Source organism: Bubalus bubalis, chromosome 6 (genome assembly GCF_019923935.1).
Source record: "Bubalus bubalis isolate 160015118507 breed Murrah chromosome 6, NDDB_SH_1, whole genome shotgun sequence".
Lineage (NCBI taxonomy): Eukaryota > Metazoa > Chordata > Mammalia > Artiodactyla > Bovidae > Bubalus > Bubalus bubalis.
The window spans coordinates 22,945,492-22,970,097 of NC_059162.1; the positions used below are offsets into that span (position 1 = coordinate 22,945,492).

At 44.6% G+C, this 24,606-nt stretch overlaps 1 protein-coding gene and 1 non-coding gene across 2 annotated transcripts in view; one reads left to right on the forward strand and one right to left on the reverse strand.

The window, feature by feature from the left end:
• Positions 1-5,138: 5,138 nt before the first annotated feature.
• LOC123465932 lies at positions 5,139-5,302 on the reverse strand. The gene has a single exon (XR_006641252.1). It is a non-coding gene; the product is annotated as a U1 spliceosomal RNA (small nuclear RNA).
• Positions 5,303-12,819: 7,517 nt separating this feature from the next.
• LOC112585770 (putative neuroblastoma breakpoint family member 5) overlaps positions 12,820-24,606 on the forward strand; it is a 31,235-nt gene continuing 19,448 nt past the window's right edge. Inside the window, exons 1-6 of the mRNA XM_045166219.1 lie at positions 12,820-12,847; positions 17,583-17,720; positions 18,440-18,505; positions 19,674-19,788; positions 20,850-21,064; positions 22,114-22,165. Of these exons, the coding sequence (XP_045022154.1) occupies positions 12,820-12,847; positions 17,583-17,720; positions 18,440-18,505; positions 19,674-19,788; positions 20,850-21,064; positions 22,114-22,165 (614 nt within the window). The remainder of the gene's footprint in view (positions 12,848-17,582; positions 17,721-18,439; positions 18,506-19,673; positions 19,789-20,849; positions 21,065-22,113; positions 22,166-24,606) is intronic.

A 24,606-nucleotide genomic window follows, 5' to 3' on the forward strand; every position in this document is an offset into this window, starting at 1 on the left:
CTCTCCATAAAGTTAATTAGAAACATTATTTTTAAATTACAGTGCTTTTAAAAGGATAATAGAAATGTTTTCTTGACTAAAGTGAAAGTGAAAGTTGCTCAGTCATGTCCAACTCTTTGTGACCCCATGGACTACACAGTCCATGGAATTCTCCAGGCCAGAATACTGGAGTGGGTAGGCTTTCCCTTCTCCGGGGGATCTTCACAGATCAAACCCAGGTCTCCTGCATTGCAGGCAGATTCTTTACCAGCTGAGCCACAAGGGAAGCTCAAGAATACTGGAGTGGGTAGCCTGTCCCTTCTCCAGTAGATCTTCCTGACCTAGGGATTGAACCAGGGTCTCCTGATCTTCCTGACCCAGGGATTGAACCAGGGTCTCCCGCATTGCAGGCGGATTCTTTACCAGCTATCAGGGAAGCTATCAGGGAAGCCCTTTCTTGACTAAGGCAAAACCAAAAATTACTTATACTTAATGCCAAGGCACTTGCCATAGATTGAAAAAATTAAACTGAATTTCATGAAATATTAAATCTTTAAAGTTAACGTAATTTGCTATTTATATACACTACCATGTGTAAAATAGAGTCTAGTGGGAAGCTGCTGTCTAGCGCAAGTGGCTCAGCTCTGTGCTCTGTGAGGACCTAGATGGGTAGGATGGGGGTGGGGGTTGAAGGGAAGTCCAAGAGGTAGAGGATGTATATATAAGCATTTAGCCAATTCCCTTCATTGTACAGCAGAATCTAATACAACATTGTATAACAATTATATTCCAAAAAAGTGAAAAGGCAAGTCATAGACCATATGTATTACTTGCAGTATGTATATCTGATAAGAGATTTCTCAAAATATATAAAGAAATTAAACAAATCACAAAGAAAATTACAAATAATATAGTTTATTAATGAGCTGAATATTTGAAGTGGCACTTTATAGTAGAAGATAATGAAATGACAAATCAACTTTTGGAAACCAAAATTAGAAACTGCTACAGACATCAGAATGGCTAAAATTTAAAAGATTGACAATACTAAGTTTGTGGGAATGTACAGAAACTGGATCAAGCTTATATTTGAGAGGAAATGTAAAATGACACAACTACTTTGCAAAGTCTGGGTCAGTTTCTACTCATTGATCAAGCAATTCTCAACTTAGGTATATGTACCCAAATGGATATCTAGACAAAATAACTTGTGTACAATTATTCATACTTACTTTGTGCCTAATAAACAAAAAGAGATCTGTTCATCATGAGAAAAATGGAAAATCCAGTTGTGCTATAACCATAAAACCGGGTATTTCTTAGCATAAAAATAAAGCCAAATTATTGACGTGACCAGTTAAGATTGAACCTCAAAACTGAATGAAAGAACAGAGAAAAAAGCCAACATACTGCATCATTCATTCATATGAAGTGCCAGAATCAGATCAGATCAGTCACTCAGTCGTGTCTGATCCTTTGCGACCCCACGAATCCCAGCACGCCAGGCCTCCCTGTCCATCACCAACTCCTGGAGTTCACTCAGACTCATGTCCATCGAGTCAGTGATGCCATCCAGCCATCTCATCCTCTGTCGTCCCCTTCTCCTCCTGTCCCCAATCCCTCCCAGCATCAGAGCCTTTTCCAATGAGTCAACTCTTCACATGAGGTGGCCAAAGTACTGGAGTTTCAGCTTTAGCATCATTCCTTCCAAAGAAATCCCAGGGCTGATCTCCTTCACAATGGACTGGTTGGATCTCCTTGCAGTCCAAGGGACTCTCAAGAGTCTTCTCCAACACCACAGTTCAAAAGCATCGATTCTTCGGCACTCAGCCTTCTTCACAGTCCAACTCTCACATCCATACATGACCACAGGAAAAACCATAGCCTTGACTAGACGGACCTTTGTTGGCAAAGTAATGTCTCTGCTTTTGAATATGCTATCTAGGTTGGTCATAACTTTCCTTCCAAGGAGTAAGCGTCTTTTAATTTCATGGCTGCAGTCACCATCTGTAGTGATTTTGGAGCCCAGAAAAATAAAGTCTGACACTGTTTCCACTGTTTCCCCCATCTATTTCCCATGAAGTGATGGGACCGGATGCCATGATCTTCATTTTCTGAATGTTGAGCTTTAAGCCAACTTTTTCACTCTCCACTTTCACTTTCATCAAGAGGCTTTTGAGTTCCTCTTCACTTTCTGCCATAAGGGTGGTGTCATCTGCATATCTGAGGTTATTGATATTTCTCCCGACAATCTTGATTCCAGCTTGTGTTTCTTCCAGTCCAGCATTTCTCATGATGTTGCTTCCTGACCTGCATACAAATTTTTCAAGAGGCAGATCAGGTGGTCTGGTATTCCCATCTCTTGAAGAATTTTCCACAGTTTATTGTGATGCACACAGTCAAAGGCTTTGGCATAGTCAATAAAGCAGAAATAGATGTTTTTCTGGAACTCTCTTGCTTTTTCCATGATCCAGCAGATGTTGGCAATTTGATCTCTGGTTCCTCTGCCTTTTCTAAAACCAGCTTGAACATCAGGAAGTTCATGGTTCACATATTGCTGAAGCCTGGCTTGGATAATTTTGAGCATTACTTTACTAGCGTGTGAGATGAGTGCAGTTGTGTGGTAGTTTGAGCATTCTTTGGCATTGCCTTTCTTTGGGATTGGAATGAAAACTGACCTTTTCCAGTCCTGTGGCCACTGCTGAGTTTTCCAAATTTGCTGGCATATTGAGTGCAGCACTTTCACAGCATCATCTTTCAGGATTTGGAATAGCTCCACTGGAATTCTATCACCTCCACTAGCTTTGTTCGTAGTGATGCTTTCTAAGGCCCACTTGACTTCACATTCCAGGATGTCTGGCTCTAGGTCAGTGATCACACCATCATGATTATCTGGGTCGTGAAGATCTTTTTTGTACAGTTCTTCTGTGTATTCTTGCCATCTCTTCTTAATATCTTCTGCTTCTGTTAGGTCCATACCATTTCTGGACTAGTCAATCTAATCACACTAGGACCACAGCCTTGTCTAACTCAATGGAACTAAGCCATGCCCGTGGGGCAACCCAAGATGGAACAGGTCATGATGGAGAGATTTGACAGAATGTGGTCCACTGGAGAAGGGAATGGCAAACCACTTCAGTATTCTTGCCTTGAGAACCCCATGAACAGTATGAAATGGCAAAATGATAGGATACTGAAAGAGAAACTCCCCAGGTCAGTAGGTGCCCAATATGCTACTGGAGATCAGTGGAGAAATAACTCCAGAAAGAATGAAGGGATGGAGCCAAAGCAAAAACAATACCCAGCTGTGGATGTGACTGGTGATAGAAGCAAGGTCCGATGCTGTAAAGAGCAATATTGCATAGGAACCTGGAATGTCAGGTCCATGAATCAAGGCAAATCGGAAGCGGTCAAACAAGAGATGGCAAGAGTGAATGTCGACATTCTAGGAATCAGCGAAGTGAAATGGACTGGAATGGGTGAATTTAACTCAGAGGACCACTATATGTATTACTGTGGGCAGGAATCCCTCAGAAGAAATGGAGTGGCCATCATGGTCAACAAAAGAGTCCGAAATGCAGTACTTGGATGCAATCTCAAAAACGACAGAATGATCTCTGTTCGTTTCCAAGGCAAACCATTCAATATCACAGTAATCCAAGTCTATGCCCCAACCAGTAACGCTGAAGAAGCTGAAGTTGAATGGTTCTATGAAGACCTACAAGACCTTTTAGAACTAACACCCCAAAAAGATGTCCTTTTCATTGTAGGGGACTGGAATGCAAAAGTAGGAAGTCAAGAAACACCTGGAGTAACAGGCAAATTTGGCCTTGGAATATGGAATGAAGCAGGGCAAAGACTAATAGAGTTTTGCCAAGAAAATGCACTGGTCATAACAAACACCCTCTTCTAACAACACAAGAGAAGACTCTACACATGGACATCACCAGATGGTCAACATCGAAATCAGATTGATTATATTCTTTGCAGCCAAAGATGGAGAAGCTCTATACAGTCAGCAAAAACAAGACCAGGAGCTGACTGTGGCTCAGACCATGAACTCCTTATTGCCAAATTCAGACTTAAATTGAAGAAAGTAGGAAAAAAACCACTAGACCATTCAGGTATGACCTAAATCAAATCCCTTATGATTATGCAGTGGAAGTGAGAAATAGATTTAAGGGCCTAGATCTGATAGATAGAGTGTCTGATGAGCTACGGAATGAGGTTCGTGACATTGTACAGGAGACAGGGATCAAGACCATCCCCATAGAAAAGAAATGCAAAAAAGCAAAATTGCTGTCTGGGGAGGCCTTACAAATAGCTGTGAAAAGAAGAGAAGCGAAAAGCAAAGGAGAAAAGGAAAGATAAACATCTGAATGCAGAGTTCCAAAGAATAGCATAAATAGATAAGAAAGCCTTCTTCAGCAATCAATGCAAAGAAATAGAGGAAAACAACAGAATGGGAAGGACTAGGGATCTCTTCAAGAAAATCAGAGATACCAAAGGAACATTTCATGCAAAGACGGGCTGGATAAAAGACAGAAATGGTATGGACAGAACACACGTTCCCACTGAAATCTTTTGAGGTCTGCATTTGTCAGACAACAACAAAAGACTTCACACAAAGTATCATGACTAGCAAACATCTTGCAAAGCAATTGGACATCACTGAGGGAGTGAACAACAACTGCAAGTATCTCAATACAAGTTTTGCCTGAGGCGTCTCAAAAGTAATCACACCCCTTCTTTCAATTTCTTAAAGATAACTTTTAACTTTTGGCACCAAGCAAATGGGGAGAAAATAGTTGCAAACCCATACCTACTACAACAAAGAACCTTAAAAAAAAAAAAAGAGAGACATTCTTGGCTGCATATGTATATCTGAGTTTTACTTTGCCCGCAGCCTATCTGTCTTTTCCAACTCTCCCACTTGGAAAAATAACTTGAGCTTGGGCATATACTGAGGAGACCCGAGTGTGATTTCTGGCTGAAGATTCCTTGGAGAAGAAACCCAGTATCCTTGCCTTGAAAGATTTCATAGACATAGGAGCCTACTAACAGCCTACACTCCGTGAGGTCAAAGAGTCGGATATGACTTAGTAACTAAACCACCACCAAGGAAACATAGATTAAGTCTGCAGTTATTACGTAGTTACGAGGAGAAAGCGTGCACGCAGTCCCCCACTATCATAAATTACACGGTCGAGTTTCCTCTATTTGAGGAAACCGCAGAGATCAACACACCCGCAGTAGAATGGGTGAGTCTCGCTCTGGGAGAACCACCTTCTTGATCATGGTATCTCCTCTGCCAGGTAAGTATGAGGTGATCTTCTCCCTGTTCCCCCAACAGCTTTAGACAGGTTCACTATACACACGCTGACTTTGCCGTTTCCCCCCGACTCTTCCACTGTCCTCTGCACCCTCTCTTTCTCCACGCCTCTCAGGCCCTCCAAATAACTCTTCTAAAAAAAATCCAACAAAATCTCAGGAAAATTTCTGTAACGAGGGAAGTGGCTCGCCGGGAACAGTACCACTTCGCTGCAAAATTTACATAAGCCAACTCCATTCAAGACCTCTAAGGCGGCGCCTCTTTCAACCCAAGCCCCGCCCCACCCCTGTCCACATGACCAGTGGCCAGTCCCCTGTGACGAGGAAGTGACGTCATGATTTCATCAACCTTAGTAATCGACCTACTTACAAGGATAGAAGAGACCTTGGACTTCCTTGGTGGCTCAGACGGTAAAGCGTCTGCCTACAATACAGGAAATCCGGATTCGATTCCTAGGTCCGGAGGATCCCCAGGAAGAGGACTTGGTAACCCACTCCAGTTCAGTTCAGTCACTCAGTCGTGTCCGACTCTTTGCGACCTCATGAACTGCAGCACGATAGGGCTCCCTGTCCATCACCAACTCCCCGAGTTCACTCAGACTCACGCAGTTGCCTGGAAAATCCAATATAGGGAGGATCCTGGTAGGCTACAGTCCATGGGGTTGCAAAGAGTCGGGCACGACTGAGCGATATAACTTTCACCCTTTAAGTGAGACATAGACGGGTTTTATTTCCTTTCACTTTAAAATTTTTATTTTTTATTTGGGTATAGCCAGTTAACAATGTTGTGGTAGTTTCAGGTGAATAGTGAAGGGACTCAGCCATACATGTACATGGAGATACAGACGGATTTTGCCAGCCTCCTGGAGTCTGACCTTTCGTGCTGGATTGCACGCCGAGGAGAGAAATTTAGGGATCGTGTGTTACACTGATGCAAAAGTTTTTAAGGAAGAAATAAGTTGTAAAACAGTGAATAGAAATAGTATAGAGACAAAATAAAAGCATATGTATATTTCATGTGTATAAACATACGGATTTAAGGTTACATCTCAAAGTGCTTTGAGTGTGTGGATCACAATAAACTGTGGAAAATTCTGAAAGAGATGGGAATACCAGACCACCTGATCTGTCTCTTGAGAAATCTGTATGCAGATCAGGAAGCAATAGTTAGAACTGGACATGGAACAACAGACTGGTTCCAAATAGGAAAAGGAGTACGTCAAGGCTGTATATTGTCACCCTGCTTATTTAACTTCTATGCAGAGTACATCATGAGAAACGCTGGACTGGAAGAAACACAAGCTGGAATCAAGATTGCTGGGAGAAATATCAATAACCTCAGATATGCAGATGACATGACCCCTATGGCAGAAAGTGAAGAGGAACTCAAAAGCCTCTTGATGAAAGTGAAAGTGGAGAGTGAAAAAGTTGGCTTAAAGCTCAACATTCAGAAAACGAAGATCATGGCATCCGGTCCCATCACTTCATGGGAAATAGATGGGGGAAACAGTGGAAACAGTGTCAGACTTTATTTTTCTGGGCTCCAAAATCACTACAGATGGTAACTGCAGCCATGAAATTAGAAGACGCTTACTCCTTGGAAGGAAAGTTATGACCAACCTAGATAGCATATTCAAAAGCAGAGACATTACTTTGCCAACAAAGGTCCGTCTAGTCAAGGCTATGGTTTTTCCTGTGGTCATGTATGGATGTGAGAGTTGGACTGTGAAGAAGGCTGAGTGCCGAAGAATTGATGCTTTTGAACTGTGGTGTTGGAGAAGACTCTTGAGAGTCCCTTGGACTGCAAGGAGATCCAACCAGTCCATTCTGAAGGAGATCAGCCCTGGGATTTCTTTGGAAGGAATGATGCTAAAGCTGAAACTCCAGTACTTTGGCCACCTCATGTGAAGAGTTGACTCATTGGAAAAGGCTCTGATGCTGGGAGGGATTGGGGACAGGAGGAGAAGGGGACGACAGAGGATGAGATGGCTGGACGGCATCACTGACTCGATGGATGTGAGTCTGAGTGAACTCCAGGAGTTGGTGATGGACAGGGAGGCCTGGCATGCTGCAATTCATGGGGTCGCCAAGAGTCGGACACGACTGAGCGAATGAACTGAACTGAACTCAAAGTGCTACTCGGTGGACTTATTTTCTGTGCAGATTCTTCCTGTCTCATTCTCACGATATCCCAAGGACCATGCTTTTCCTTTGCTTACCATACAGAATACAAGAAATGAGGGTTCTGAAATAGAAACTGATGACTAAAATAAAGGCAAGAAAGATGACGTGTTTGCTTGGAGAGTGAGGTTTGCTTATTTGTTTTCTCTTACTGCATAAGACTGGGTTAGACCTGAGGGCGGAGAAGTGGGAGGCTGGAGAAGACAGCCAACTTATGTTTTCCGCCCAGAGAGCAAGAGGAAATGGAGTAACTTGATCCTTGAGGTGCCTTTGGCTTAAGGGGGAAGGTGACTTCTGGAAAATCTTGGGGCAAACAGCAAAGGAACTCAGCACGCAGTTAGCTTCCAGGAAGAATCTTGCTTTCTTCCTCCCTTCCCCACCCCCACCCCCCATCCCCCATTTCTCTCTCTGCACCCATCAGAAATAGACTCTGGCTCTTTTCATCTGACATAAACTTTAATCCAGGGCTAGTAATACCTTAGAGAATCTCCAGAAAACTGGAGAATGAATTTATACAAACTGGGAGGAATAAAAAAGGCTCATGAAAGCAAGCCCACAAACCAAATGGCAAGGACACAGGTGCCTTCTGCCAAGTGGCAAACCCTATGGCTTTGCAGTGCTGTCCCTGTTGGTCCTGGGCATAGACACCACCCGTGGGTCCCTGCCTTCCGCTGCACCTGGTTGCTGATAAACTGAAGATCTTGTGGTGGGGGGATTCTTCTGTGGCCGTGGCCAGAAAGAATTTTCCCAGGGCCTAGTCCTTGTGTCTCTCACCTATTAAATGCTGGAGTAGTTGTTACTTACAGGGAGTGGCCAGTTCCTGGTAATAGATCCACATCTTAGCCCCTCGGAAAACTAAGTAAGTGTGTGATCCTCAAAAGTTGCAGAATATGGAAAATTTCTCATCAAGGAAAAAGGGGGGTTCAGATAGTAGTTGCTCAAGATATAACAAAGGACCGCCCTGTAGCTAGCCCAGTGAAGAACATTATAAATTCAGTGCTCCAGCCCCTGCAACCCTGTGTCAAATAGACCAGGCATGCACAGTCCTGTCTTGGAGCATACTATACATTTATCCCTGAGTGCAAGTGAGGTTTCAACCTCTTATATGGGGATGGTTGGTACCTCATCCAGTATTATTTACATTTTCTACACTGAGAATTAAACAGTTTGAAAGTTTGCATTTCTGGGGATAGAGTAATTGGTCTAAAGCTATGGTAACAAATCCCATCATAACCAGTTTTAAATATTCTTTATTCACCGAAGTCCACTGTAGGAGTTTCCTATTGCTACTGTTGCATGTTCCTACATATTTAGTGGCTTAAAACAACACACATTTCTTATCTTATGATTCTGGAGATCAGAAGTTCAAGATGCATCTCCCTGGGCTACAATCAATGTGACAGTTGGGTTGTGGTTCTTCTTGGAGATCCTAGGGGAGAATCTGTTTGCCTTGTCCAGCCTCTAGAAGATGCCCACATTCTACTCTCATAGGCCACTTTCATCTTCAAAGCTAGTTACAACTGATCAAGTTATTCTCACAACACATTATTCTGACACCAACTCTCTTTCTTCCCTCTATAGGGACCTTAGTGATTCCATGGGGTGCCCATCTCAAGATCTTTAATTTAATCACACCGCAAAGTCTCTTTTGCTATGTCAAGTAACATAATCACAGATTCCAGGGACCTAGATGTGACATCTTTGGGGAAGCATTAGCCTGCCACCACAGCCAGCCTCCTCAGTGACCACATTTCTGCTCCCCTCTGAAAGTCATCCAGGTGAAAGCAAGTCAGTCCACTCCCTCTTAGTGTCAGCCAGTCAACAGCTGTGCGCTGAGCTCAGGCACTAGAGCCAGAGAGAGAGAGAGAAGGAGAAAGTCAATGGGGAGAGGAATCTGAGTAGCCAGTGCCTGGGAAGTTCCTAGGGACTAGAGCTGGGAGCTGCAAATGCCTTCATGGGAGGAAAAGCCTGGGGAGGGTGTTGCTGCTGCTGCTGCTGCTGCTAAGTTGCTTCATTCGTGTCCAACTCTGTGCGACCCCATAGATGGCAGCCCACCAGGGTCCTCCTGTCCCTGGGATTCTCCAGGTAATAACACTGGAGTGGGTTGCCATTGCCTTCTCCGTCACCACAGGTAGTGAAGCTCATGTGTCTAGGGTCCTGGCTCCGTAACAAAAGAGGGCCCCACAATGAGAAGCCTGTGCACTGTAACTAGAGAGTAACCTCCACGTGCTGCAACTAGAGAAAGTTCCTGCACAGCAATGAAGATCCAGCACAGCCAAAAATAATAAATAAATAAAATTTTAAAAGTTAGTACCTCATGTCAACTGATCCTGTGTGGTTAATGATTGGTACTCAACAATTTCCTCAAATCACTTTTATTATAGAAGGAAGAAAGCTCACTCAACTTTTCCAAAGAGATCTGTGATGTGGTCTTTGAACCAAAATGAGGACCAAAAGAGGAGCAAAAATGATTGTACCTATGTCTGCTGTTTAATGTTTCAACTTACTATCCCTTGCCTCATCAAGGCCATTGCCTTTGGTTGCTAAAGTTTTGAATAGTTGCCATCTCCAGTCCTTCCAGCAGGTAATCCAGGTGAATTTGCTTTTCCAAAGGAGATTGGCCTATTCTATGTCCTGTTATTTGCAAACAGACCTTAAAATGCCTTTTCTTAGCTCTTCTTCCTCCAACATCCTAACTAACCCTGATTTGGAAATGCCAATTCAGTCTCAGGCACAATTATCTACTACTCCATAAATGGCTGCCCCTGGGTTTGCATAAAAACATCTCTAGTGTGACATTATCTTTGTCTGTATGGCACTGAAGTAGGAATCCGATGGCTGATTAGAGAGTTGGAAAAAGCACCCCAAAGAAAAGAAAAAATGATGCAGGAAAGAGCAGGTAGTGGGGTGCTGATGACCGACTCCGTCAAATGCCTCATTTTGCCTGGACACAGCCTTTTTCTGAGAATCCCAGTTCTCTCCTGTTGGAACTGGGCTGCATCCCAGGATTCAACTGTGTGGCTGCACCTCTCCACCAGGTGGAGACCAGGGAGCTAGGAGTCAGAAGAGTGTGAACTGGGTTTGTACACAGGGCACGTTTACAGGGTGAGGATCTGTGTAGCAACAACCCCACTTCCTGTAATTACTCTTGATGATGGAAGAATGTTCTGCAAATGTTGGCACCTGGCATTCTGGAAGGGTCTGGGAGTGGGCTGCGAGGGGACCAGGGTGCAGGGACTGAGAAGGATGTGACTGTGAGAGCACAGAGGTAGTCACTGACTCTCTCACAGCCCTGCTCCGCCCCGAGGCCCAGGGTGGGGAGGACGAGGGGTGCACTCGGAAGGACTTGGCACTGCTGGGGCCTTTGCTTTACCTCACTCTGTGAGCAGGGACTAGAGGAGAAATGCAAGAGGAGGCCCTGGTAGAAAAGAGGTGGGTCCTAAATGAGACTTCATTTCACAGGCTGACCTACTCAGCTTCGTGTTTACCTGTGGGTTTGGAGTGAAGCTGGCACATGGAGGAGCCTGAGGATAGGTCTCCAGTTATGCTCACTTCCTGAGGTCTCATCACGTACCACTGGCCACTGCTGCCCAGTTCTGTCCTGGAAGAGAGTGGGGCTGGGCAGGGTTGGCACCATCCTGCAAAGGAGACATTTCCCCTTGAGAAGTCACCTTGACAAGGGACTTGCTTTACTTAAGCTGAGTCATGATTGTTGCTGCTAGGATTTCAAGGTCTTCATTCTAGGCCATTTGTTTAATGTTGGGGCTTTTTCCTTCATGAGAATCTCCCTGGAATTGTTGTCTGAAATGCAGTTTCTCGAGCCTTATCCCCATGTTTATAACAGGCCCTGTAGTGTCTCTGGTGTAGATTTTCTATATGTGCAGCCAGAACCCAGGGATTTGGGCCTGTCTCCTATTTGATATCACAGTCAATCATCCAAGGTTAGTACTGCTGCTGCTAAGTCGCTTCAGTCGTGTCTGACTCTGTGCGACCCCACAGACGGCGGCCCACCAGGCTCCCGCATCCCTGGGACTCTCCAGGCAAGAATACTGGAGTGGGTTGCCATTTCCTCCTCCAATGCATGAAAGTAAAAAGTGAAAGTGAAGTCACTCAGTCATGTCCAACTCTTAGCGACCCCATCGACTGCAGCCCACCACGCTCCTCCCTCCATGGGATTTTCCAGGCAAGAGTACTGGAGTGGGGTGCCATTGCCTTCTCCTTTTTCTATTTCACATGCTACATTCTTCTCCACTATACACAAGATCCATGTGTTCAAAGAGGGCAATGAAATCACCATGGAAAGCAGACTTGGTATTTTGGTGGAGTTGGAATGTGCATCTTGGACTTCTGCCACCAGGGCTGTGCTTTCATGGTTTTCACATGGACACAGGGTAGGATCGATGGAGATAGGGTAGGGAGTAGAAGACCTCAGTAAGAGCTAGTGATTCCTGGTGACTAGTATTGATCTGCTTGACAAGTACTTACTGAATGTTCCCTGTGGCAGGCTTTGAAGAGGCTCTGGGGAGGAGGGTTGACTAAGGCACAGAGGGCACCTGGCTCTCAGGAATATGGCCTCTAGTACAGGAGCCAGATGTTTTACAGAGAACCACATCTAATTTTAAAGTAAAGACTGTGATGTATTTAATATTCATGCATTTCTTGGTCCCATTGTGTCCACCAAGGTGGAAAACAGAGTATAAATATAGGACTATAAGACTATAGGATTATTGGGCTTCCCTGGTGACTCAGATGGTAAAGAATCCACCTGCAATGCAGGAGACCTGAGTTCAGTCCCTGGGTCAGGAAGATACCCTGGAGAAGGGAATGCCGAGTCTACATATAGGACTATTGACAGAGATGAAATTTTGTGGGGGAGATGTCCGTCAGGTGTTTTTATTTTAGGAAGGGAAATAAGAAGTAAGTTTGATCAAATATCCCCTGAAATTTAGCCTTGGGTTCCTGGTGCTTTTGGATACAAACGCTTGTAGTCAAGGTTTGTGCAGCAGCTCTGCTGCATAAGGGCGTGGGAATTTAGGTGAAATCTCCATATGTCTCTGGGCCTCAGTTTCCTCATCTGTAAGATAAGGTTATTCAAATTCTCCAAATTCCTTTCTTGCTGACTTTTTCCTGAGTGCAGGAGAGACTGAGATGCATGTTAAGTGTGCACTGGGATCTGCAGCCAAGACCTGACCTTGGTTCCTTCTCTGCGTCTCTCCCATAGGAGCCTCAACTGGGCCCCCACACTGGAAACACAGAAAGGATAGAGGGGATGGAAGAAAGGAAATCAGCAGGTTCAGAGGATGAGAAAACCCAAAGAAAAGCGAGGTAATGGTCGAGGAGCTGTTTGCCAAGGGAGGTAAGGACAAGAACAAGTAACCTATGGGACACTGTAAGAGCTTGGAAAATACAATAGGAAGTGAGGAATGCACAGCACCATCTAAGTTCTCAAGGAGCAACCTGAGCTGAGCAGGAAGGACCAGGAGAGTAATTCAGTCCACAGTGAACTTGTGCACCTGCTGAGGAGATCCACACGATGGATCCAGTTGGTTTATACTGCTGGGAGCACCAGTTCCAGGAGGAAGATGATGGGACCTTGAGGCTCTGCATGAGACCCCAGCCTGAAACTTGGAAGGGCCCACACGTGGATGTCCTCCAAGTAAGGGTGCAATAAGGTGGATAAATGGTGTTTGGAGAAACATTAGAGAGCTTCATTCTTATCAGGGGCCAGGATAATGGGACTCATTTCTGAAGCAGAGATGGTAATAATATTCTGCTGCATTTACAGTTTTGAGGCTCTACACACATCCTCTCTTAACTATGTGTTGAGTGCTTAATGTGCAGACAAGGAAGAGCATGTATACTGTTCCATTTTATAAATTTGTTAAAAAGGCAAATTCATCTAAACTGGCTGCTTGGGGCTAAGCGCTGAGCGAGTGATGAGCTGCAAAGGGGAACAAGGAGAGTTGTGACTGATGGAAACACCCTGCATCGTGATGGTAGCTGTGGTTTCCATAGTGTATACATCTATCAGAACGCATGTAGTTGTATAGTTTTACATGATGCCATCAGGAGGAGTCATATAAAAATCTACCACATTTCTCCATACCAGCAGGATTAGGAAATGAAATTCAATAAAACATAATAGAGATAAACATCCATGATCATTTAATGCTTAAGAATACAGACTGATGACTCCTGAAAACTACTGCTGAGAGAATTAAAGACCTAAATAAATAGAAATATATGTTATATTCATAGATTGGAAGACAATATTTTTAGAATGTCAAATCCTTTTTATTCTCAATAGTATTGCACCTGGCATTTGGGGGGAGGTATATTTTGCAGGCTAATTATAACATGTAAATGGAAATCAAAGTATCTCAATTAGCCAAAACACACTGAAGGAGAATTAAGTTGGAGGATTTACTCTACTAGATTTCAAAACTCAGGTTAAAACACAGTGATTAAGACAATATACTGGTTTAAGTAAGCAGAACACAGATTGATGAATGAAAGAGGAGAGAGTAAGTAAGTGACCATATCCAGTTTTTTAATAAAGTCACCAATATGCATCACGGGGTAATGATAGACTTTTCTGCAAAATATCTGTTGTGAAAAACAGTATCAAGTGAGAAATTATTACTACATTTGGGAAATTTTTGGTAGAAATGCAGTATAGGTGAAGGAAACAGCTACTTGGAAGAATCTGACACAAGAGTGAACTAGGAAATGTGGGATGGGGTTTCGCAGTAGAAGGGATGCTACCCAGGGGTGGCTCCAGCCCTTACAGTATGGGGGTCTTGGCCTGTTAGAGACCCTCTCTGTGCCTCAGTTTCTTCATCTGCAAAGCAGCAGAGAGTTATGTTTTTGGCACCAGTCCATTTTGAACACTAGAAGTACCATAAATGAAATAATCATCCCCTCGAATTATGAGGGAGGTCAATGAAATCAGTGGGTAAGACTAAGTGCACACCTGAGGACCTTTAACAAGTAGATTCCAGGTCCCACCTCAACTCGCTGAATCCCAGTTGCTACAGTGAGGACTGTGCCTTGTTTGGGTACTAACTCTCCCAGGTCATTCTTACAGTGATCGGCTTGGGGACAGAACAACTGAGCTGCATACCTTTTACCCCAAACACAGAAGGAGGACAGAGCAGAAGCACAAGGGTGTTTCCAGTCCTGTAACTAAAGCAGAGAACTATTGGAAGACTCTAGCATTGAAGTACTGGGCCCATCTGACCCCATTTTACTCTTGTCCAGTGTACAGCAGAGACACAAGTCCTTGGGGACACATGCCTGTGGCACCTGATATCCACCTTGAGGAAAGTGAGAGCCCTAATTTTAAATTCAGCCTGGTTTGAGTGAAAGCTAAATTCACCCTTGTTTGCTCATTGATGGGACCAATCTTCTCCAAGCTGCCACTTTCTAAAAAATAAATCGTATTGCTATAAATGCAAACTTCAGCGAAGATGTTTGTTAGAAAATTTTATAAACACTCAAGCCACCTAACAAGAAACCAGAAAGTTAGCCAGAGCATTCAGTTTCAGGAGAGTTCGGCCCAATAGAGCACAGTCACTGAGAGAAAAGATCCTTGAGGTGAAGGGAAGTGATCCTTTCTGTCCTGGGACGTCCTGCTAACCTCAGTGGGCTGGGCGAGCAGCTGCCCGTTCTAACAGATGGGATTCTCAGGGGGCGCTAGTGGTAAAGAACCCGCCTGCTAATGTAGGACACGCAAGGCACACGGTTTTGATCCCTGGGTCAGGAAGATTCCCTGGAGGAAGAAATGGCAACCCACTCCAGTATTCTTGCCTGGGAAATTCCATGAACAGAGGGGGCTGGAGGGCTACAGTCCATAGGATCACAAAGAGTGGGACACGACTGAAGCAACTTAGCATAGCACACATTCTAACAGACGGGCTGCTCTTGCCTCCAGATGGTGACTGGTGTCCTGAAACACATAAGCACTCAGGAAGTCTTTAGAAGGGCCCAGCCATCACTTCTGCTATTGCTCAGTGCACAGAAATGGTTTAGCTGAGAAAAGGTAGGGCTCTAGGAATAAAGTCAGGTCACAGAGAAAAAGAGGAGTATGAAATGGGACAAAAGCATGATAAAAATAATAGGTTTTTCCTACCTACAAAATGCAAAGCACTAGCTTACTTGCCTTGATAAAGTGGTTTTTTTTTTTTTTAATTTTAACTTTGGTCAAATAAATTTTTTTATGTACCTCTTCTACAATGATGTTACCTTGAATGGTTATGATGAAAGAAAGTATCATAATATGTGTGAAATGCCTGGCATGGTATCAGTCAATGAACTATACCTGTTATATACTTCTGTTAGCATGGCAAAATTCATTCCTGTTTGACCTCAAGCCAGATACCTCTTGTGAGGTTTTTTGGTTTCATCACATTAAGAATGAAGAAATTTGACACATTTTTCTTTCTCCCACAGAATATCAGGCCCCACAGCACCGGAAAATAGATTTTCTTAGAGCCTTTGCTGAATCTCACACACCAACTGTCATTAAGCATTGTAGTTGGAGGACTGTGTGGGGATGTGGGGAAGACAAGCTTTCAGAAGTAGTTGTTCCAGTTTTGTATCTTTTCCCTTAACGTGAACAAATGCTCAGTGGCCTGTTGTCACACCCATTTCACCCTCCATCCAGGTTAGACCAACAGCTAAACTGAAGAGACAAATGCTATAGGGGTTCCCCAAGTCTCAGACTCACAAGACGGGGGCAGGGAGAGATGCTGAGGAAGGGAGGAGTTGGTTCAGTTTATTCTGAAGCCAACATGCTGCCCAGTAAAGAGAAGACATTGACATAACAATGGGATGCAGCAAAAGAATACTGAGATGGGACAGAAAATATTTTTAAAACTTATTTAATCACTTACTATTGTACTCTGATTTTTATCCTACAGTTTTTAGGACACAGACTAAACTGGAGAAGACCCACAGAAGAAGTTCATGACAGTCTACAAGTTTGATGTCCTTCACTTGTGAAAAGCCTTAAGATCTGTTTAAAGAGAAGATGAGGTGATATGGTTTTCCCAGTAGTCATGTATGCATGTGAGAGTTGGACTATAAAGAAAGCGAGTGTCAAAGAATTAATACTTTTGAACTGTGGTGTTGGAGAAGACTCTTGAGAGTGCCCTGGACTATAAGGAGATCCAACCAGTCCATCCTAAAGGAAATCAATCCTGAATATTCATTGGGAGGACTGATGCTGAGGCTGAAACTCCAATACTTTGGCCACCTGATGCAATGAACTGACTCATTGGAAAAGACCCTGATGCTGGGAAAGATTGAAGGTGGGAGGAGAAGGGGACGTCAGAGGATGAGATGGTGAATGGCATCACCGACTCAATGGATGTGAATTTGAGTGAACTCCAGGAGTTGGTGATGGACAGGGAGGCCCGGTGTGCTGCAGTCCATGGAGCTGCAAATAGTCGCACATGACTGAGCGACTGAAACTAACTGAACTGAACTGAAGTGACTTTATGACAGCCTGACAGAAATTAAGATGTGCTGGCAAAGTATTTCTCCCATGAATATTTTTATACACAGAAGAATGAACAGTGAGAGCTCAGCTTTGATAGTGTTTGGAAGGAGATGGATCAGTGGTATCTAGACATGTGTAGTGAACATCAGAGTGGCTGCTGAGGGCTTGGGTGCTATCAGTGGTGATGTTCACAAATGGTCATGGCCTAGGCACCTAGAAGGCAGGGGCCCCCAAGATTCCACGAACCCCTCCCCCTACCAGTTCTGTTATGGCAACTCCAGACGGTTACCTAGCACGCTGGGTCCCCCTCCTTCACTGCTGTCTGAGTCTCAGCCCCACACAGCACCTTTGGCTCAGAGCTCTGGCATCTTGAATCTTCTTTTTGTGGTTGAGAACCCTCTAGTTGTTCCCAACAGTAAGTCAGGAATTCCGGTTTTTGTCATCCCTCAGTGCTGATTAAACCTATGTGATTTTGCTTGTCTTTAATCCCCCATATATTGGGTGTCTCCTCCCCACCCTTGGCTTCTACCCCTTCTACCACATGTCACCATGGCAGTATGTCTTCCCTCTTTATCGGATCTGAGGGCAGAATGTACCCTCACGGAAATCAACCAGGAGCTTCGGTTGCAGCTGGCAAAGTACAAGCAGGACTTCAGGGACCTCACAGAGAAATTCCTCATATCCCAAGCTACTTCTTACTCCCTGGCCAACCAGCTACAGAAATACAGTAAGTCTTCGAGGCCATGATCACCAAAGCAATGAACGATCACTGTCTTCCCTCTAAGACACTGTAAGTCTCCAGGACTGGTCTCCTTTTCCCTTTGCCATCTTGAGTTCCATTCTGAAAACAATCTGGGAAAGGTGGTAGTGGCTCTTTTGCCTTCGGTTTCCTGAGGCTGGGAAAACTGGGGCACAAGGAGGCGAGGCCTTTTCCAAGTTTGCAGTGATGTGTAGGGTGAGATGAGAGTTAAAATCCCAGACAGTGATTCCTGGTGCAGGCACAGGCATGCCTGTGTCTCTCAGGAGCAAGCTAAGCTGTGTGGACTGGAATCTTTTCTGTTCTGTATCGGATCCTGCATGCCTCTTGGCTAAACCTCTGGGCCTAATGAACTCCATCAGTTCGAGGTTCCCTGAGGTTCCATTGGCAAAGCCCTGTGCCAGTTACACTGGGGTAACGTGTGGTTAGACCCTGTAAGGAGGAGGGGATATGATTTAAAGGAGCTTAAGGATGAGTCTGCTTCTCATTGAAACCACGGTTTCTGTGAAGCCATCAAGACAGAGACTCCCTGGTGAGAAGGAAGCTGTGCTTTCTGAGTGTGCAGGTTCTCCTTCCTGAGTCCAAGAAAGCCATGTGACTCTGTGGCAAGATTGAAGGTGTTTCTGGTGAAATCAATCTGTACTTTCCCCCCTCTCCCCACTTGAGCTGGTGAAACTTTGGTGATACAGGTGGGCCAGGAGTCCAGGGGAACCTGAGTCTGTTCTATAAGATGTGTGACCAACATGAGGATGATGGTAAGTGGGGGAGATCACCAGCCCCAGTAAAAACCCAGGCAGAGGGTGAGGAGTCCTTTGCACCCACAGTCAGCCTGGCAATTGGAATCATTTTTGCGTGTTCAGTAAGAGGGGCCTGGCATAAGGAAAGAAGTCAAGACCAGGGTACATGCACAGCAAGGGCATGAGAGGAATCTTGACAACGTGCATCTGTGTCACTTTCCTACAGTCATTTTCAATGAAGCGATGAGGGCGTCAATGACAAATGACGGACACAGAGACAAGAGGTAAAGCCTCCTATTTAAGAACGTGAAATGATGAGCTTTGGGGAAAGGACAAACTAAGTTTTATTTACACTGCTCCTTATGATAGTAACAAAATTCTAGGAAAGAAATTGTGAGGCTGGTGAAGAAGAAATGTCTCACCAGGACCCTGGTGTGGAGGTCACCAGAGCACAGTGGAAAGACGTGGACTCCGGGCCAGGCTTCCTGGGCTCACCTCCCTGCTGGGAACCTTCCTATGTCTCTGTTTCCTCCTGTGCCTGTGTGGTGCTGTAAGAGAAAGTACTGTTTGAGTTGGAGTGAGTGCTGAGTAAATCTGATGAAGCCCTGACAGTCGTGCCCGGCTCAGTGTAAATACACTTAGTTCATAGCTCTACTGTTCCTAATAACACAGACTTTCTCAGTGTTTGGCATATCTCTTTAGGTCCTTTGGGTTCATGTATTCTATTTCACACAAGTGTGTCCAGGCGAGCTTTATACCTTGAGACACTTGTTCGTTCCTGAAATCCCAGCATGAGGGAACCAGCGGTCCTGTAGTCCTAGGGGCCTTCCCGACCACACAGGAATCGCCACCCCAGGCCCTGCTCAGGGTCCCACCTAAGAGGCTGCAGGTCTTGGTTCAGTGGCCCAGGATTCAGGGTCTATCTCAGGAGATGTGAATTCTGACTTTGTCAAAAGGCAGTTCATCCTGTCTATTTACCTTCTGTGCCTAGGAGCTTCTCTTTCCTCACCTCTACAATGGGGAGTAACCTCGCTTCAGACGCTGAGGAATCAGATGTGGAAATCTCTCCATTGAGACTGGAGAAGGAGTTACATCCAGCACTGAGGTGGCCCGTCCTCCTCCCTTGAAGGCTGTGACCACAGCAGCAAGGCCAGCTTTCCCTGAGGCAGTGTCTCTCTTTCCTCAGAGTGTGAAGCGTGTAAGGACATCGTTGAATCTGTGCTGGGGGAGAAGCTGCTGTTTGAAGTGCGGAGGCCAGCAGAGAAGCTGGCAGAGAAGCCAACGCTTGATGAAAGGCTGAGGTAAGAAGGGCAGGGATGATCACGGTGAGCACAGGGCACAATATTATAAAATAGGTGGAGAACACCAGTTGGGGAATTATGGATTCCAGTTGTATTCAGGAAGTAATTTACTTTGGTTTAAATAAACTACTGACTTGAATCTCATCGTGAAATTCACTACATTCAAGTGAACCGCGGGCTCTTGGCTCATTCACTATGTTGTGCCATCAATACCTTATTTGCCTTTAAACCACACCCCCTCCTGACTGACCACATCCTGAAATCCTTTCTTGACCCTGTCGTTCTTACGTTCTTTCCAATTCACACCAGCTACACCTGCCCACACTCCATATCTGGCTGTGGGCCATTCACTGGACAGTACTTTGTGTTGCCACATGAAAAATACAGAAAACACTTTGTGTATTCTTAATGAAAATGGGCATGGCCGAGTGAGAAACCGAAGAGACATCTTCATGGTGCAGGTTTAGGAAGACATTGATGCATGCATGAGTGCTCAGTGGTGTCTGACTCTTTATGACCCCATGGACTTAGCCCACCAGGCTCCTCTGTCCATGAAGTTTCCAGGCAAGCATACTGGAATGGGTTGCCATTTCCTTCTCCAGGGAATATTCCCAACTCAGGGATCAAAGCTGCCTCTCTTGTGTTTCCTGAATTGTCAGTCAGATTCTTTACCAGCTGAGCCACCAGGGAAGACATAAGGTGATCTTTACACAAGGACAAGATGAATGAAATGTCACGAAATCTTACAGGAGTACTTTCTGATACAGAGGAAACCTTTGTTTACCTTCTTTCTCTTTGACACAGGCCAGTCATCACATACGGAGTAGGAAATGGCAACACACTCCAGTATTCTTGCCAGGATAATCTGATGGGCAGAGGAGACTGGTGCACTATAGTCCATGGGGTCACAAGAGTCGGACACGACTGAGTGACTGAGCCAGTCATCAGATATGTGCCAGAATTCTGTTTCGAGGTCTCCTTGGGGATGCTCTCACAGAAATCCCTAACCGTCTTTCATCTAACTCTTTGCCTTTTACACTTGCATCTTCTGTTCCACCTAGGACATGTGGCACACTAATTCGCAGTCAGGCAAGAGAGCTGACCCAGTTACGGCAGACACTGCGGGATGGGAAAGATGACTCTGTCCTGCTCAAGCAGCACCTCAAAGACCTCCTCACCCACAATGACCCGGACAGCCACCAGGGGCAGGGCTTCCGAGAGAGCCTGTCTGAGGGGTACCGACTGGCCAAGCGCCTTGCCTGCAAGCTCAGCCCAGGTGAGGGGGCCACAGACCCTGAGAGCACTGATCCTCTCCTAGGTCCCCAGTTGATAAGGTGAACACCTCCACTAGGAATGTTTATCAGCTTTCCTGTTTCATGTCCTATTTGGGGCTATGTAGGAGCAGGATTGTCTAAGAGGACAGAGGAGAAGTGCACAGGGTGGAGGTCATCGTATCCCAACGGTCTGCTTCCTTCCTGATGGACCATGGCCACTGGGGCAGGAGGAACATCCAGCCAGCATTAAGGCACAGAAAGGAGGAGGTGACAGGAGGCAGCTTGTTAGAGTCAATAGAGCCCTAGACAAAGCTTGAAGTTCCCAGGTTCCAGGCTGAGTGCTGTGTTCATAACTATGTGAGAATGATTGCTTTTCCTCATGTTAGTAACTGTTCTCATCTGTAAAATGGATGAAATAATCTGTTGATGGTAGCTGTAGTGATGAAATTTTGGAATATTTACAAATACACTGCAGAAAAAAGAAAGCCCTTCACTTTGTGGTGTTGGATAAGGTACTTGATAGAGTTGGACTTGGCATTGGGAAAATGGCTTAAACTGGAGCACTCACTTTCCATAGAGAGACTTTCCCAGATAACACGTAAAAGCCACCTTGAAGAGCCAGGATGTTCCCAGACGGAGGGATGTGGGACATGGTTGTTCTCCTTCAAGAAAGGAGGGCATCTTGTGAGACCTGAGAAGGTTTATAGAGGCTGTGTCTTTGGCAGAATTTGTGGCAGGATGGATAATACATTTGTAGAAGTGGAGATGGAAGGTGGACAATGTGAGGTGATATAAGGAAGAAAAGACAATTTAAATGTTTGCCCAATTTCAAGCAGAGGGTGTCCTGAGGATGATCTACCAGTTTAGAAACAGACTGCCTGCTGGATCAGAAATCCATGCTTGGGCAGTTGTTTAAAGACAATGCATTAAAACTTCCGTACAGTACTAACTCATACGTAGATATTTATGACTCTGTGACCATATGAGTCCCTGTGTTTGCAGTGGGTGAAGTTACTAGAAGCTGACTGGACATTTCTGATTTTGTTTGCAGAAATGTATGAAGATGAAGACGATGAACAAGCACAAGAAAAACTAACCCCCAGGTAACAATTAACTATCAGTTCAGTTCAGTCACTCAGTCATGTCCGACTCTTTGTGACCCCATGGACTACAGCACACCAGGCCTCCCTGTCCATCACCAACTCCCGGAGTTTACTCAAACTCATGTCCATCGAGTCGGTGATGCCATCCAGCCATCTCATCCTCTGTCGTCTTTCTCCTCCCTCCTTCAGTCTTTTGTAGCGTCAGGGTCTTTTCAAACAAGTCAGCTCTTCGCATCAGGTGGCCAAAGTATTGGAGTTTCAGCTTCAACATCAGTCCTTCCAATGACTATTCAGGACTGATTTCCTTTGGGATGGATTGATAGGATCTCCTTGCAGACCAAGGGACTCTCAAGAGTCTTCTCCAACACCACAGTTCAAAAGCATCAATTCGTCGGTGCTCAGCTCTCTTTATCGTGCAACTCTCACATCCATACATGACTACTGGAAAAACCATAGTCTTGATTACATGGAACTTTGTTGGCAAAGCAATGTCTCCACTTCTCAATATGTTGTCTAGTTTGGTCGTAACTTTTCTTCCAAGGAGTAAGTGTCTGTTAATTTCATGGCTGCAGTCGCCATCTGCAGTGATTTTGGAGCCCCCCAAAATAAGTCTGCCACTGGTTGCACTGTCTCCCGATCTATTTGCCATGAAGTGATGGGACCAGATGCCATGGTCTTAGTTTTCTGAATGTTGACCTTTGGCCAACTTTTTCACTCTCCTCTTTAACTTTCATCAAGAGGCACTTCAGTTCTTCTTCACTTTCTGCCATAGGGGTGGTGTCATCTTCATATATGAGGTTATTGATATTTCTCTCAGCAATCTTGATTCCAGCTTGTGCTTCAACCAGCCCAGCGTTTCTCATGATGTACTCTGCATGGAAGTTAAAGAAGCAGAGTGACAATATACAGCCTTGACCTACTCCGTTTCCCAATTGGAACTAGTCCGTTCCATGTCCAGTTCTCTAACTATTACTTCCTGACCTGCATACAGATTTTTCAAGAGGCAGGTCAGGTGGTCTGGTATTCCCATCTCTTTCAATATTTTCCAGATGATGCACACAGTCAAAGTCTTTGGCATAGTCAATAAAGCAGAAATAGATGTTTTTCTGGAACATTCTTCCTTTTTCCGTGATCCAGCAGATGTTGGCAATTTGATCTCTGGTTCCACTGCTTTTTCTAAATCCTTCTTGAACATCTGGAAGTTCACAGTTCATGTATAGTTGCAGCCTGGCTTGGAGAATTTTGAGCATTTCTTTACTAGCGTGTGAGATGAGTGCAATTGTGGAGCAGTTTGAGAATTCTTTGGCATTGCCTATCTTTGGGATTGGAATGAAAACTGACCTTTTCCAGTCCTGTGGCCACTGCTGAGTTTTCCAAAATGCTGGAATATTGAGTGCAGCACTTTCACAGCATTATCTTTAAGGATTTGAAATAGCTCACTTGGAATTCCATCACCTCCACCAGCTTTGTTTATAGTGATGCTTCCTAAAACCCACTTGACTTCACATTCCAGGATGTCTGGCTCTAGGTGAGTGATCACACCATCGTGGTTATCTGGATCGCAAAACTCTCTTTTGTATAGTTCTTCTGTGTATTCTTGCCACCTCTTCTTAATATCTTCTGCTCTGTGAGGTCCATACCATTTCTGTCCTTTATTGAGCCCATCTTTGCATGAAATATTCCCTTCGTATCTCTCATTTTCTTGAAGAGATCTCTAGTCTTTTCTATTCTATTGTTTTCCTCTATTTCTTTGCACTGATCACTGAGGAAGGCTTTCTTATCTCTCCTTGCTAGTCTTTGGAACTCTGCATTCAAATGGGAATATCTTTCCTTTTCTCCTTTGCTTTTCACTTCTCTTCTTTTCACAGTGATTTGTAATGCCTCCTCAGACAGCCATTTTGGTTTTTTGCATTTGTTTTGCTTGGGGATGGTCTTGATCCCTGTCTCCTGTACAATGTCACGAACCTCTGTCCATAGTTCATCAGGCACTCTATCAGATCTAGTCCCTTAAATCTATTTCTCACCTCCACTGTATAATCATAAGGGATTTGATTTAGGTCATACCTGAATGATCAAGTGGTTTTCCCTACTTTCTTCAATTTCAGTCTGAATTTGGCAATAAGGAGTTCATGATCTGAGCCACAGTCAACTCCCGGTCTTCTTCTTGCTGACTGTATAGAACTTCTCAACCTTTGGCTGCAAAGAATATAATCAATTTGATTTTGAGGTTGACCATCTGGTTATGTCCATGTGTAGAGTCTTCTCTTGTGTTGTTGGAAGAGGGTGTTGCTATGACCAGTGTGTTCTCTTGGCAAAACTCTATTAGCTTTTGCCCTGCTTCATTCTGTACTCCAAGGCCAAATTTGCCTATTATGCCAGCTGTTTCTTGACTTCCTACTTTTGCATTCCAGTCCCCTATAATGAAAAGGACATCTTTTATG